Below are 15,142 nucleotides of genomic sequence, written 5' to 3'. Positions count from 1 at the left end.
ATATGAGAATGTATGCATAGGTTTGGAATTCTCCCAGTACTAATTTGAACACAAATTAATAAGGGAAATTAGACAAATAAAGCAATGCTCAAATCATATTTTAACTGAGATTAATGGTTAGACTGCTCCCTGTAAAATCCACAATGACATAGTGGTGGACCTTGACGTCTCAAATTTCAGTGGTGCCATGTGTGATGCTAAAATCCAGTGCCACCCCCCCCCATCTTCTGTTGTATGTCATAGTTGTGGTGCCTCCTCAGATGCCCCAGAAGCTCTGTGCCCGGTGTGACCACACTAGTTGCATTCCCCTAGATCCACCTTTGCAATCCCAACAAGTTTATGTATTCAGGTTGGTCGGCTACTTTCCTTGTGCGTATAGCTCCTTTATTATTTTAACAAAATGCATAAGTCTTGTTCACACTGTTAATAGTGCACAGAGCAAGATAATGGCATTACTGTATCAAACCACCCCCACCCCCCGTTTACAGTGGTAGCCTGTAAGCAGTGGCCTATTTATCTACTTACACTGGTATGCTTTCTAACTGCTAGGTTGGCAGAAGCTGGGACAAAGCAACGAGAGCCCACCCCGTCGCATGGATTCGAACTGCCAAAAATATGACCGCTGTATATATGAGGAGAGGGATTGTACCTCGATCCTAAAAAGATATTCCTAAAAAGCTATTTAACAGAGATGGAATTGGGATCTAAGAACATCAAAGGAAGCAGGTTAGTCCCCATAAACCATTCATAGGTGAACACATGTGCATAATTAGTTTGCTTAAGAAAACAGATTATGGCAAGTAAAACAGATTATGGCAAGCTTGTTTGTAGTCTGAAACTGTTCCTTGTTCGTTTTTTTGCATCATTAACTCTCAGTGCCCCTTCAGCATAATGGTAGCATTTATGATGTAGTCCATTAAGCTACATTTTGGTATCTTGAAATTGTTTCAGGAGATTCTAGAACTTTCAGAAATCAGTCATAACTCTTCTCTTTTGATCAAATCTGGGATCCACAACTGGGATCATATTTCCTCCCACATCAAATGTGCTCTCAGATCCAGTTGCTTTCCTTTCAAACACAGACATAGATTTCCAAGACTGGAGCCTAACTTTTCAGATTAATTATGAATTGGCCTTTGGACTCCTTCATGCATCTGATGATTTAGATGCTTGAAAGAACTACAGGAACTTTTTATTGCCCAAATGTGGCCCATCCCGTCACCCCCAATTCCCATCAAAATGGGTGTACTGTAAGTTCTTGAAGGCCTTGCAGGCACTGGCCAATGACTAGCACTCCCATTATGACCAGCATAGAATAACTGTAGTTACTTGAACTCTCTGTGTTATGTTCTCTCCACCACCTACCACCTCCAATAAGCAAGTTTATTTTTCCTCTGGTTTGTTTTAAGTACATCCGAATATCATGGTACATATTTTAGCTGGGCTTTGCTTTTCATTTCAAGTTACAAATTGCTAGGAGCATTACTGAACAGATAGGATGTTTGCCATGACAAGTCACAGCACAATAAAGAAAAGTAAAACAGCAGAATAGATTGTGCAAAATAAGAGAAAATATGTAAATGCACTCAGTTTGCAGAATTTATGAATCACAGAATTTGGCTCTGCTTGGTGCAGGATTTTAATTGCCTGGGTGCAAAATTTTAATTTGGGTTGTTGCTTTTATAGTACGGCCATGAATAAAATGAGGCAATCTGCCAACGGCAGAGGTTTGATGTGGCAGCAGACTACTCTGCTGCATTTTGAAGATGGTGGCAGAGAGTTGGATCATTCCAGATATTTCTGGGAAATATAGAAACTTGTTCCAAGCTACCATGGATTTCCCAGTATCTGAGCAATTTATAGCTGGAGGGTTGCTGCAGTTTTATAGGCCCTTTGGATTGTCAAAACTGTGCAAAGATATCAGATTGCAACCAAAAACACCCTCACAGAAATACAGCTCTGCCCAGATCTGAGTGTTGATGTTATTTATATTTGTTATTATCATTATGATAGTTCATAAGCAAATATGGCAAGATATTTTTTACAATCCACCCAAATAAGCTGGTCGTGCATAAAGAAAATCAGACTTAGTGCTCACTAAGCATCAAATGTTTATGAATGTCTTTTAGAGTTCCCTTAATTTTAACAGAGTTCCCTTAATGCATTTTTAGGCTCACATGGGAGATGAGAATTGGAAAAAACCTGCATGGAGAGTCAGCATGAAAATATCTAGTATCTAAATTATTAAAGAAGTGCAGTAGATATATTTTAAACTTCAACTATAGGGCTATCTTCACAGAAACTTATATTAATTAAATTTGTAAACTTCCCTTCATCCAAAAATTTCAAGGCAGTTCACACAATAAAATACAGAATAAAACCACAAAGTACATAATAAAAACAAAAACAAAACAATAACACCCCCCTCCCACAAAGACATTTAAAAGGGCATAGATTATTATCCAGCCAAAGGTCTGGTTGAAGAGGAATGTTTTTGCCTGGCACTTAAAGATGTATACTGAAGGTGCCAGATGAACCTCCTTTGGTGGAGCATTTCACAAACGGCAAGCCACTGCAGAAAAGCCCCATTCTTGTGTTGCCACCATCTGGACTGCTCATGGAGGAGGCACATGAAGAAGAGCGTCAGACGATGATTGCAGTGTTTGGGTTGGTTTATATGTGGAGAGGTGTTCCTTGAGGTATTGTGGTTCTGAGCAGTTTAAGGATTTATAGGTCAAAACCAGCACTTTGAATTGGGCCTGGAAACTAATTGGGAACCAGTGTGGTCGTGCCAGGATCAGTGTAATATGCTCAAACTGTCTTGCCTCAGTGAGCAACCTGGCCACTGAATTCTGCACCAGCTAAAGTTTCTGAAATGTTTTCAGGAGCAGCCCTATGTATAACATGACAAGAGTCATGATGGCTGCATACTATTTCCAGGATCAGTGTCACTACACCTCTAAACATAAGAGCATCCCCGCTGGATCAAACCCAAAGCACATCTAGTCCAACATTCTGTTCTCACAGTGGGCAACCAATGCCTATGGGAAGTGCACAAGCAGCACATAAGTGTAATAACACCCCCCCACACACTTCTAGCAACTGGTAACTGAATACATTTGAATACCAGTCACTGGGGAACAACAGTAGCAGAGGGCTACCAGAGCATGGACAACAGAAATTAGGCTGTCCCTGTCTGAGAGGTCAAGGATACATTTTCCCCATCTCTTTCCAGACAGAAGTCATCATTCAGGGCAACCAAAGCTGTTTCTGTGCTGAAACCAAGCCTAAACCCCAGTTGAAATGGATCATTTTCTGGTGCCCCATCTAAGCCATGCTTGGTTCAATAGGATTTTGTAATTCTAGAGAATAGTAGTGCTGAAGTTCTCTGAAAGTCCAGAGAATATAAATCAGAATATATATTGGGGGATAGATCTCTGATTGGAACAGTCTAGCCATCCTGTTCATGGCTTCCTTCAGATAATTATGGATGGTCATAATCAGACATGATCTTAAACTATGGTTTGTGCTAACTTTGTAAACTCTGAGCCATGTTTTATGTTCTAGAAAATCAGGCAAAATACATGGTCAGTTATGCAGGTACTTGAGGCTCACAGGGGAAAGCAGGCATTAAAGTCTGAATTGAGCAGAAAGCATGCAGGACCTTGGACAGCTCCAAAGTATCCCTGCTTGCTAATACACCTAAAAGAGAAATTGTCTCTACAGGAAGACAGAGACAACTGAAGCCTTATGCAGGCTATCCAGGGTTGATGGGGTAAGTCATGCCTGCCTGGAGGAGCCAGATGGCTGGTTAAAGGCCTTTGCATTGTTTTGTAGTCTTTGATATCTGTGAGGCTTGGGGAGACAGAGGTAATGCAGAAAAGTTGTTAGAGTACAGTTAGAGCACCAGAGGATGGAGGTAGGGTTGTGTCCTTTGGCTGAAGATCCCTCAATAAGTTACTATAGGTTATTCCCCTGAATAAGTGACCGGAACCTCATCTGGATTCTCCGCCATGTACTGCATAAACCCAGGTTTGGGTTTATGATACAATGGAATGTGTAGTCCCCCCCCCCTTGTTTCTCAGCTGCTATTCCAAACTATTCAGTATTGCTCAAAGTGTAGCCACTTGGGGCACACCAGGGGTAGTCAATATGGAACTCTCTAGATGTTGTTGGCGTAAAGCTCCCATCAGACCATCATTAATTGTTAAGCAACTATGAGTGGGTGATTTTAAATCTCCAAATATTAATGATCAATAACATTTGGAACATAGTGGGACCTGAGATGTAGATGTCATCTTTGTTTTGGGGTGTAGGCTTAAAAGAAAACCATAACAGATATTGAGTAAAAGAACAAATGCACTTGAATAAATTTCTGGGTCCCACTGAAGAACCTCTCTTCTGTTGGCATCTGTGTGTCTCAGGAGACAAATGAAGAGTGTGTCATTGAGGGTAAAGTCAAACTGTTGGAGAATTTCTTCTCTCTGTGCTACTCCCAGCTGTCATTGCTTCTCTGGTTACTGCTGTTGACACACAGCCTGACTGTCTCTCTCCAGGAACTGCGATCATCTGCAAGGAATTCCCACTTGGTGGGCTTAATGCTTCTAGCCTTCGTGTCATGCTTGCAGACATATTTGTAACACAGAGTTGGTTGGCCGACAGGAACAGGCCTAGTGCCAGCTCCCCGTTGAGCACATCCTTGAGGATCCTGCCATCTTCCATGCTGTGTACATGACCAAGTCAGTGTAGATGTCGTGGAGATAGGAGCGCGAACAAGCTGTGGGAATGTAGGCTTGGGAGAATACATATTTGTTTGAGACTCTGTCCTGCCATGTGATGCCCCAAATCTTCCTGATGCAGTGCATATGGAAGGCATTGATTGTTAGCATCACATTTTCCCACACCCTTTTGGAGAGGTGAGTCATTGCCATAGTTGCTTTGCCAATATGCTCATCCAGCTAGCATCGATAGAAAGGTTGCTGGTTATGGTGGAGTCCAGGTAGGCAAAATCTTCTATCACCTCAAGTGTGAGGTCACCAGTGCTGATGCGTTGAGTGCTGGCAGTATCCTGACCCAGGATATTGGTCTTTATCAGGCTGATGACGAGGCCAAACTCCATGCAGGCATAGATAAAATGGTTTATGGGTCTCTGTAGAACTTCCTTGGAATGTGCTGCCCAGACTGTATCATCTGCAAACAACATCTCTTGGATTAGAACCCCACACACTTTTGTCTTGGTGTGGAGAAGTACCAGGTAGAACCCACCCACATCGAACTGAAGGCACAGGAGAGCAATAAGTGGGCATCCTATCTTGTTGAGTACTTGAAGAGTCTTTTTCAGATGACCAGGTCAAAGGCCTTTGTATGGTCTATGAAGACAACGTACAAGGAGCACCTCTACTCTAGGCATTTCTTCTGCAGCTGACGCAGTGAGAAAATCATGTCAACTGCTGACCTCAGAACATTGTGGCTCAGGTTAAACTCTGTCAGTGAGTAATTCCAATCTGTTGAAAATTACATGGGCAAACACTTTCCTCGCAGTACTCTGCAGAGAGATTGCACAGTAGTTGTTACAGTCATGGCGGTCACCTTTGTTCTTGTAGAGGGTTCACAGTGCTGGGGTCACACATGTCTTGTGGCACTGATCCTTGTTCCCAATACTGCAAGAGGAGGCTGTGGAGGTGTGTCATGAGGGAGAAATTGAGGCCAGCTTTCAGCATTTCTATGGAGATTGCATCCTATCCTGGGACTTTACCGCATGTCTGAGAGTTTAAGACAATCTTCAATGGGAGGGAGGGACATCTAGCTCTTCCAAGACAGGCAGAGTTTGGATTGATAACTGTTGATTACTGTATCAGAGACTGTGTTTCCCCACAAATGCAGTTCCTGATAGTGCTCTGCCCATCACTAGGCCCTCTCTCATTTTTATATTAGTCTGTATATTGTAGCCTGTTGATTTTTCTGACTCCTTGAGTATTGAGTCCTTGATTAAGTCCAGCATTGAAAGCATTTTTCTGCTACTTTTTTAAAATAAAAAGATAGAATATATTTTTCAATTTCTAAACATATTTACATCAAGCAAATTACAGTGATTTCAAGATCATTTCAGAATACTCATGGAGTTCTCACATTATTCATGTTGAGGGGGGGATGCAAAACCAAACCAACAACAGAACACAGTGGCACTCAAAGCACTGTCAGGGTAATTTATGATATTTCACTGCTGGTATTAAAATGAGTGGAAGTATCTGGATCCAGTACTCAGTTTCAATGGTATAAAGATAATAATCCAATGTGTAGTATCAGATTTTGAAAGGCTGGAGTTTTCAGTGATAGCAGCAGAAACAATAATTGCAAGAATTCTGTTAGATTAAATTCAACTCTTCATTCTTCTTACTATACACATTCATGACAACTGCCTTCCTATCAGACTAGCTATCTAATCTGCTGGATCTGTCTTTATCTACACATAGTCACCTTATTCTCTCCCAGCTAATACAGTAGGAACAACCAGGGGTGCTGGAGGGAAAGTTGTTTGGAAATGTCAACTTCTTAAAGCAAAGTTGTTGGTTTCAATTCAGACATGTTTGTACATGTTTATAGATGGCAATGAAAGCTTTAGTGCCAACTCTGTTGACACAATAAGGATTCTAATACATACTGATCATGGACTATGTGTGTGATTCATTCAACAGGAAGATTCCACAGGTCTTCTCAAAATACTGTATTTCTAATCAGAAATGAAAAACTTGCAGAATGTATTTCTGGTTGATCAAATATTGGTATTTGTTATAATATGCACGTGAGAAATAGACAGTGTGAGCACAAAATAGCAGAAACAACTAGGTGTCAACAACTTTTCCAATTTCCTAATTTGCAAAGCCCTTGAACTGTTACAGTAGACTTTTCTTCTTCCTAATCTATGCTTTTGTAATATCTTGTGAACATGGAAGCATCTTACCTTGCTTCCATTTTCTTTTGCCTCTTGCTCCATCTTAAGATCAGATACTAGGATGTTCTTGTACTTGTTCTTTCCATCACTGCTTTGGTCATCTAACCTGTATTCTGATGTGAGCTGAGCAGAGAAGGGACTGTCACTCAGATTCAGCGGCTGTTCATCCGGTTCCAGAGGTGCTTTGCCATTACTGTTGGCTTCTGCCACTTCCCTGCAGTGTGTTCCCCCTGAAGCATTGGAACTGTGTCCTGCAGTCTCATTGCCGTTAAAACTCTCTGCAGCTGAATCATCTATGAAACACATGGATTTACAGTTTTTCAATGGCATGTCATCAACATTATCTTTATAACCAAACAACAAAAAATTACAAAAAAAACCTACAACCTGCTGCCACTCACACAACATTTCCAACAGTTCAGCTGAAAATATTTGTGTGATTACTAGTCACTATTAACAATCACAGAACAGTTAAGAAAATTTCAGCCAGAGCAGATTCTTTAATGACCTAGGCAGGTGGAAAAGGAAGGGCTTATCTTTCCACTTTATACGTGACATCATGACTCACTTGCTTAAGTTATATGGGGGGGTGTGAATCTTTACATATCCCAATTATTATGAATTATAGTTCTTTAAACCAGCAAAATATACAGTATTGGAATAGAAAGTTCCCTTCCTCTGATGGAAGGAGACTTCCTCCAATGGAAAGACTGCTTCTATTAGAGGATAATGCTCATTCCATCAGTTGGAAGGAAGGAACTATTATATTCATCCTATTGGGAAAGTGTGGATGATCGTAGCTCAGCTTAATAGGCCAAAGCATGGATGAGCCTTTTGGCCACACACAAAGCCTCTTGGCTCCTCCCTTCATGGCAGGAATAAACCAGGAAGTCTTCCATTAACTATAGTCTCCTGTTTCATCCATACTGGGGAACCCAGGGTTAACAGCTTTGGAGCAAAGCAGACTACAGTATTTAAACCAACAGCAAATCATGACTTAATGCCCAGGCTTGTCACAAAGTTTTCCACTATAGTTCCCCTGTTTGGTTGAAATGGAAAACTATATTATCTTAAACAAAATTGTGTCCTTTAAACATTTTTTTTGTTCTGAAGACATTGCTGTAAATAAACATGGTATGAAAAGAAAGTGCAGGTTACTTCTGCCTCTCATGTCAATCCTTTCCTAGGTCAATCAAATAAAAAACCCCAGCCAGACCAGAAGTGTCAGGACAGCATTAGGATGGTTACAGCAATAATCATAGCAGCTGCATAAAAGGGGGATGCTAGAGGGTCAGACATGGAAATAGACTGAAGGACAGAACAGGGATTTACAAGTGAGGGAGAGGGTGAGAAAATAGTACAGAAAGGGGGGGGGGTTGCAAGGGAAGCCAGAGAGGTAAGAGAGAGTAAGAAAGGAATTCTGCGTTGGTAAGCCCAGTGATGAGCCAGTAAGAAAATGAAAGGGGGAGTAGTGGAGGAAGTGAATTACTATGTCACAGAAAATAAAATGGTCCAGTGATAAGATTGGATCCAAACCTTTAGTTCTGGGGCTATGAGGATTATTGTGAGCTTAACAGGGAATTCTGAGTTCTATCAATATGTTTAATATGGTTTTCCTAACAATTAATGAATTGTTTGTGCTGCTGAAATAAAATGTAAAGTCAATATACCGGCCATTGTTAGCCTTCCAATATTTTTCACATTGCTTTGTAATATCAATAGTATTTATGTTATTAATTGTTTGGTTATTGACCAAAAAGCAAAAGTAGTTTACAAACTGTCCCGACATAAAATTAGGAACACTTTGTTGCTTTTAAAAGAATAGTGATGAAAATGCATTGGGATTGTTTTGACAAGGTTCTATCACAGAATTGGAAGGGATCTAGTCCAACCCCCTGCAATGCAAGAATCATTTGCCCAGCGTGGGGCTCAAACCCACAACTCTGAGGTTAAGAGTCTCCGACTCCCTTTACCCTAACAGCAACATTAAAAAAACCCTAAAACTAAAAATCATGACTCAGTTTCTAACTACACAATATAGAAACATTTAAAGCTGTTTCTATAGGGACACCAGCAGATAGCAGTTATTGGGGATATGCTGGTTCCTAACATTCAGGTATAAAATGTCCTATATAGCCTGGATTATGTTAACATTACACTAATTATAACCTTCATATAGAAAACATGCACGTGAAATCTGGGTGGATTATACAAATGAATTAAAAAAGTTCTCCAAAGTCCTAAGCAACCAGGATAATGTGGAACAGAGTAGCAACAGAGAAAGAATGAGTGAGAAAAGACGGCACATGCACAGAATTCACACCACTTGATTTTAGGTTCTCTCATTTTATTGGCTTTAATTTGAAAAAGGAGGCTCTTGTTAAGATTCTGAAATCAAGCAATTATTCAAATCAGAACCGTACTTTTGCTGAGCTAACTTTGCTTCCTGTACTAATTTTAGTATACAGAATTACGTAATAAGAATAAAAATGAATCCCCAATTAAGAACATATGACATAGTCTGGCTTTTGCTTTGTTCTTATGAGACATTCTAAAGCTGTGCTTTCTCCCCCTCCCCCAGTTTGCAAAATACCTTTGCCTGCTCATGGAAGAGTGGTTTCTGTAGCTTTTATGTGCAGTGCATGAATTTCTAAGAAATTTTAGAGGAGGCTGACTTACCCTACAGTTTTATGGAGAGGCTGATTGGTCTTTTCCCCATCTTTTTATGTTAGTTTCCCCTCCCCAAAAAACTCATAGTTGCAGCAGGTGACAAGGATATCTCTCCAGCCTAGTTCTCAGAGAATATGAGCTAGTAAGAGGTTGGAAGGAGAGTTTGTTTTAATTGGGGATGGGGGGACTGCCAAAGGGGGGGAAATGGGGAAAGAAACCCTCAATCACAAGGTAAACCAATCCCTACCCCTATCTCATACTCACATTCTAGAAATTCACAGTTCCACCTATCCCTGTCCCCCAATTTGCTGAAACAGCTCTTGTTCATTCCATTCATTCCATTCAAACAATGAATATTTACTATTCATTGGCCTCAATTCAAAAATAGTCGTAGAACCTGTAGCTGCACGTTACAATCTATTTTATCTGACAAATGTGAATGTATATTTCACATGACAGTTTGGATTGAAAGCACAATTCACTATTTACTTCAAGTAAGTTTTGCCTGTTAATGTACTTGAGCTGCAACTGTTAAGTATGCTGTTGTGTAATATGTGACAACATAAATGATACTTTAATATGGTTAACAAATTCCTTGCTCATGTAGAGTAGAATCTTAATAGTGACTTTAAAAAAGAAATCTGAATAAGAATACCAAATAAAAGGTAGATGTGTTTGGCCAAGTTACAAAATATTGAACAAAACACTTTAGCTCTCAATAACACAAAAGTTTGTCTGTGGTGGCAATGTGAACAATGGGCACATTTGAGGATTGAGGAGAAGGAAGATAAGTGCGTGCAAGTGTTTTGGCTATGTTCTGACCAATTGCTGTACAGCGGTACCTCAGGTTAAGAACTTAATTCATTCTGGAGGTCCCTTCTTAACCTGAAACTGTTCTTAACCTGAAGCACCACTTTAGCTAATGGGGCCTCCTGCTGCTGCTGCGCTACCGGAGCACGATTTCTGTTCTCATCCTGAAGCAAAGTTCTTAACCCGAGGTAAGAACAGTTTCAGGTTAAGAACGGACCTCCGGAATGAATTAAGTACTTAACCCAAGGTAGCACTGTATAGGGAAGTTTTTTAAAAAAAATTAATGTTTTATTATGTTTTTATATATGTTGGAAGCTGCCCAGAGTGCTGGGGCAACCCAATAAGATGTGTAGGGTATAAATAGTAAAATTATCATTAAGGAATGTGACGTCCCTATATTCATCAGAGAAATGTTGGAGGGTATGCACCACAGCTGCAGTAGCTTTTCTTGGGGGCTGGATCTGCTGTCCCCGTGGATCCCACTGGAGGTTGCCTCACCTTGCCTGATGAGTCAGCCAGCCCTGCCTCTTGGCAAAAATACGCTGAGGGTCTCATGGAACCTTCCAGAACCTGGAACTGACATAGCAAATGCCAGCTCTCGAAATCACTTTGCCTTCAATTAAAAGAACCAGCAGATAGTCGCAAGTATTTGCTTTACACAAGGAATATGTGTTCATTGCAGGCAAATTATTAAATTCACTTTTTTCCCCATTATAAGCCACTATTCTAGATTCTTTCCACCTTGATGAAAGAACATTCCATTTAATAGAATACTAGCCTTGACAAGGTCATTTATTCAAAAACAACTATTGAATGGGCATGTGACTGCTGGTGGAAGGGGGAAAATGCTTCCTCCTGTTTATCCATGTCATTTGTGTTCTGTGAATTACATAAGGCAGAAAAAAGAACATCTATTGGAACATATTGATGGCAGTGCCTAATTTCCTTTGAAAGAGTTCTTAAGCTTTTAAACATTCACCATTGGATCCTTTCTCTGCAAGGGTCAAACTGCATCTTGACAATGTATCAGCAGAACACGTGCAATTTGTTTGCATGGAAATGGGCTGTGTTTACTGCTTCAAAATATGTTTTAGAAATTTAAACTGGCATTCTAATTAACACTGCCAATATTAGCCTTTAATAGAAGGAATCTAATAAATATTGTAAATTATTCATAATGCATGTAAAAAGAAACATGCAATCTTGCCTAAATCTTCATTTACTATTATAGCAGAATTTAAATTCCATATAATGTACATTGCAACAATATAATTAGTGTTTTTCACTGCAAACAAAAATCAGCTCATAATCCAGATGTTGTATTTTAAATCCTTCATGTCTCTCATATTGCTCATAAATATTTCAGTTCAAAATACACACACCCCATGATAATCCACAAAACATTTCTTTTTTCCAAGGCAGTTTGTGCCAAAACCTTGGATAATGCTTAGTGGTTTACACCCATCTTTTTTAGAAAAATAAGGAGGGGTATTGATTTCAGAGCTTGCTATAAGGTTTATGGCAGAATGCCAAAATACTAAAACTGTTTCTGGGAATAGCAACAAAAACCAGATAAACATAAGGCACCTCTTTAGCCTAGACTGAGCTGAATATATTTTTAAAATGACATACCATGAAATTGTTAATGTGGGGACTAGTGGCTTTATTTGGTTTTTTAAACTAAAATGAAGGTTCTGTAACCAGCCCTGGGACCTTATGGTGAAGGGTGGATAAGAAATCCAACCAACCAACCAATCATTTTTTTTTTTTAATGAACTATTAAAATATTTGCTTTTTATCCTACCACTAATATAATGGAGAGCTGCAGTGATGTTTACGTTATGTCACAAAAACATAACATAAGTCACACTGTCTTAATCTTATGGTACTTTTTTCTCCCTTTTTCATTTAAAAATGGCAAGGAAGATAATAAATCAATGCTAAAATAATGTATAAACTTGCATGTTCAAAATGAAATGTTCAGCACTTTGAGAAGTGGGAATTGCTTCAGTACACACAAATAGCTTTTCACACGCATTCTCACTTTCTTCTCAGCCTTCATGAACTTCAGGAATTTCCAAGTGTTCAAGAGATATATTGAAGCATTCAGTGTGTTGAATGCTCACTCCAGTTTGTAAAACATGCTCGCTGCAGCTACTAAGCATTGCTAAGGTTTTCAGGTATACACCTTATGCTTTCCCTTTGCTTGTTGATAAAATAAAGCTTTACATCGCTATTGAAAATGCCACTTTAACTAGTGGATATATTCGTATTTCAGATGCAGGTGCCTGGTGTCATTTTGTTTGAGCATGGTCATGGGACATTCTTCAACAAGACTTAGAAAACCTTGATTCAATATTCCACTCAGGAGGAGCTGACACTTACTGTGAATTCTGCTCTTCAACTTAAATACCAAAGTCTGTGGCAGGCCAATTCTATCATTGCAGATACAGCATCCCTCGGGCGAGGTCCAACCTTTTTCTTGCAGTGCACCCAGGGATTAGCTTGACTTCCCCTACATTCTCTCCACTGCACAGTAAGAGCTAATCTATCCTGCATGAAGCAAGAGATGGTGTTGCTATGACAACACATTCTAGCAGTGGGACTACTGGGATGAGCTGAAAAGATGACAGGGAGACATGCACTCAGCCTTCCTCCAGGGCTATGGGCTCCTTCCTCTAGGATTTAATTCTCCCATGTTTACTGACAGCTTGGGATGCTAATTATCTATGAATTTTGTCATTTGGAGATTAACTAGTTAAGACTATGGCTGAGTTATTAGAGAGTACTTCAGTGAAAATTGTTGTTTTTCAGTGTGTTATATACTGAGTAAGATGTGGCCACTTTATAAACCATTATACAGTTCTACATCTTATCCCCAAATTAAGGACTCTCTGTGTGAAAGAAAAATAAAGACACATGCCAAGCCCAGTCCTTCAGCATCTGCCTCCTCCATAATCTTCCTTTTTGAGTTTGCCTCTTACCAAGACCTCAATATAACAGCTATAACTGCAACATTTGAGCAACTAAATTTCTCAAGGCAGGGCCAGCAAATGCCTACAAATGCCTCATTTTTTACATGAGCTACTATAAGCCAAACCAAAAAAGGTTAAGAGAGCCTTCCAACAGCAAGGGTAAAAGAAATCCAGTCATTTACATATTGTATGTGTAACAGACACTTAACCTCCAGAGAAACAAACAAAATATATATTTTTCAAATAAAAAGAGCCTTTTAGACTATTTTACTACGTTCACTGGTTTAATATTCAAAGCAGCTTAGCTGCTTTCTGGTGCTCCTGTCTCCCAGAGCACATTCCACAGAATTTTCATCTTCATTTGACTTGAATAGCCTTTAGCCATCTAAAGTATGGGTGACCATAGAGTTTGTTGCCTTTCTGGGTGGCTTTGGGCATTCACTGAAAGCAGTAATTAATGAAGCATGATGCTTCCTCTAAGATTGCTTCTGGGATTTGTGCCAATGATGGAAGGGAACATGTTTATATCCACCTTGACAAGATAGCATGTTCTGTCTATGAAAGAGATTCTGCATGATCCTGCTTTGCATGAAATCAGGAAACAGAAGTGTAAATCATGCACGATCCCTCTAGCACCTAGCTATCTCCTCATTTAATGCTAAATGTTGAAATTGCCACTAAGTTTTCTTGCCTTCTAATGTGTGTTGCACGTGCTACTGTGATCATAATGGAAATAAAACAGCAAGTGTGTGTGGACCGCCATAGTTTAGCACTGAAACAGTTTGTGTTTCTTATTAATAAAAATAAGCTCCCAGCAATGTGGGGTTCCAAAAATCAAACATTGTATTTGATTCAGGTCCCTCTGTGACTTGTACTTGTTGCTGAACTTTATACCTTAAATGTTTTGTTATTTTGTGACTTTATACCTTAAATGTTTTGTTATTTTGTATGAATACTTAGGGGTGTATGGAGTGTTGGAGGAGGGGTAGTACTTCAGGTGCAGGACACATCATCTCCTTCTGGGGTAGTTTGTCCACCTTTGGTTCCCACTTTGCACTTAGCTCTCACCTGTGGCTCCTAGAAGCTGTCAGCGTGCAACAGTGGTCACACCCTGGGAAATGTATTTGACTGGTTGGCTAAATCAGGTAAGAGTAGCCGATGGGTCTCAAACCCCCAGTGAGTTAGGGACTTTCCCTGCATGTGTAAACAGGGTCTGGCAGATTTAGTGGCCGAGACCAATAGTGTGTCCAAGGGTCAAGAAGGTGGTTACTGCATGTGCTGTCGAGGGAAATGAGGGGCAGATGGGGCTAGTCAACCTGGGAAGGTAGCCCATTTGGGAGAAGGAACACTCTGATCCTAAACCTTCACTGCCTTGTGGCTATACTCATTCATGAGAAAGGCTTCCAGAATTAACCCCAAGGAAAAATCTGTACCCTACACAAATCCAGAGTGGAGTACCTGAGATGGTTGTTTGGTGTCTTGTATGCCTCCTTCCAGCAACTCCTGCAGCCCAGCTGGTGCCAAATGTATTGCTCTACTTTCCTTTGGACCACATCAAGGCTGAGAGTGTGGTCTTGTCATTTGGGCAACCCAGGACCTCCATACACACCACCCAGGTTTGCACCCCGGGGAAGTCACTTTGGTGCTGCTAGTGTAGCAAAAACAATGTGGGAGGCAGCAGTTATGAGGTATTGGTCTTTGTCGTCACAGCAGGTGCCACCACCACCAACAACAA

The 15,142-nt window shown here is 40.2% G+C and overlaps 1 protein-coding gene across 4 annotated transcripts in view; it reads right to left on the bottom strand.

Annotated features, from left to right (window-relative positions):
• NOL4 (nucleolar protein 4) overlaps positions 1–15,142 on the bottom strand; it is a 117,742-nt gene that overhangs the window by 30,429 nt on the left and 72,171 nt on the right. For all 4 annotated transcript variants that reach the window (XM_081013841.1, XM_081013840.1, XM_081013843.1 and 1 more), the window contains one exon: positions 6,962–7,245. In XM_081013841.1, coding sequence (XP_080869967.1) covers positions 6,962–7,245 — 284 coding nt within the window. The remainder of the gene's footprint in view (positions 1–6,961; positions 7,246–15,142) is intronic.

The sequence above is a fragment of the Podarcis pityusensis genome (genome assembly GCF_964106645.2).
Source record: "Podarcis pityusensis genome assembly, chromosome: 7".
Taxonomy (NCBI): Eukaryota; Metazoa; Chordata; class Lepidosauria; order Squamata; family Lacertidae; genus Podarcis; species Podarcis pityusensis.
The sequence above is the reverse complement of the archived record's forward strand: the minus strand, read 5'-3'. Positions and strand labels throughout refer to the sequence as shown.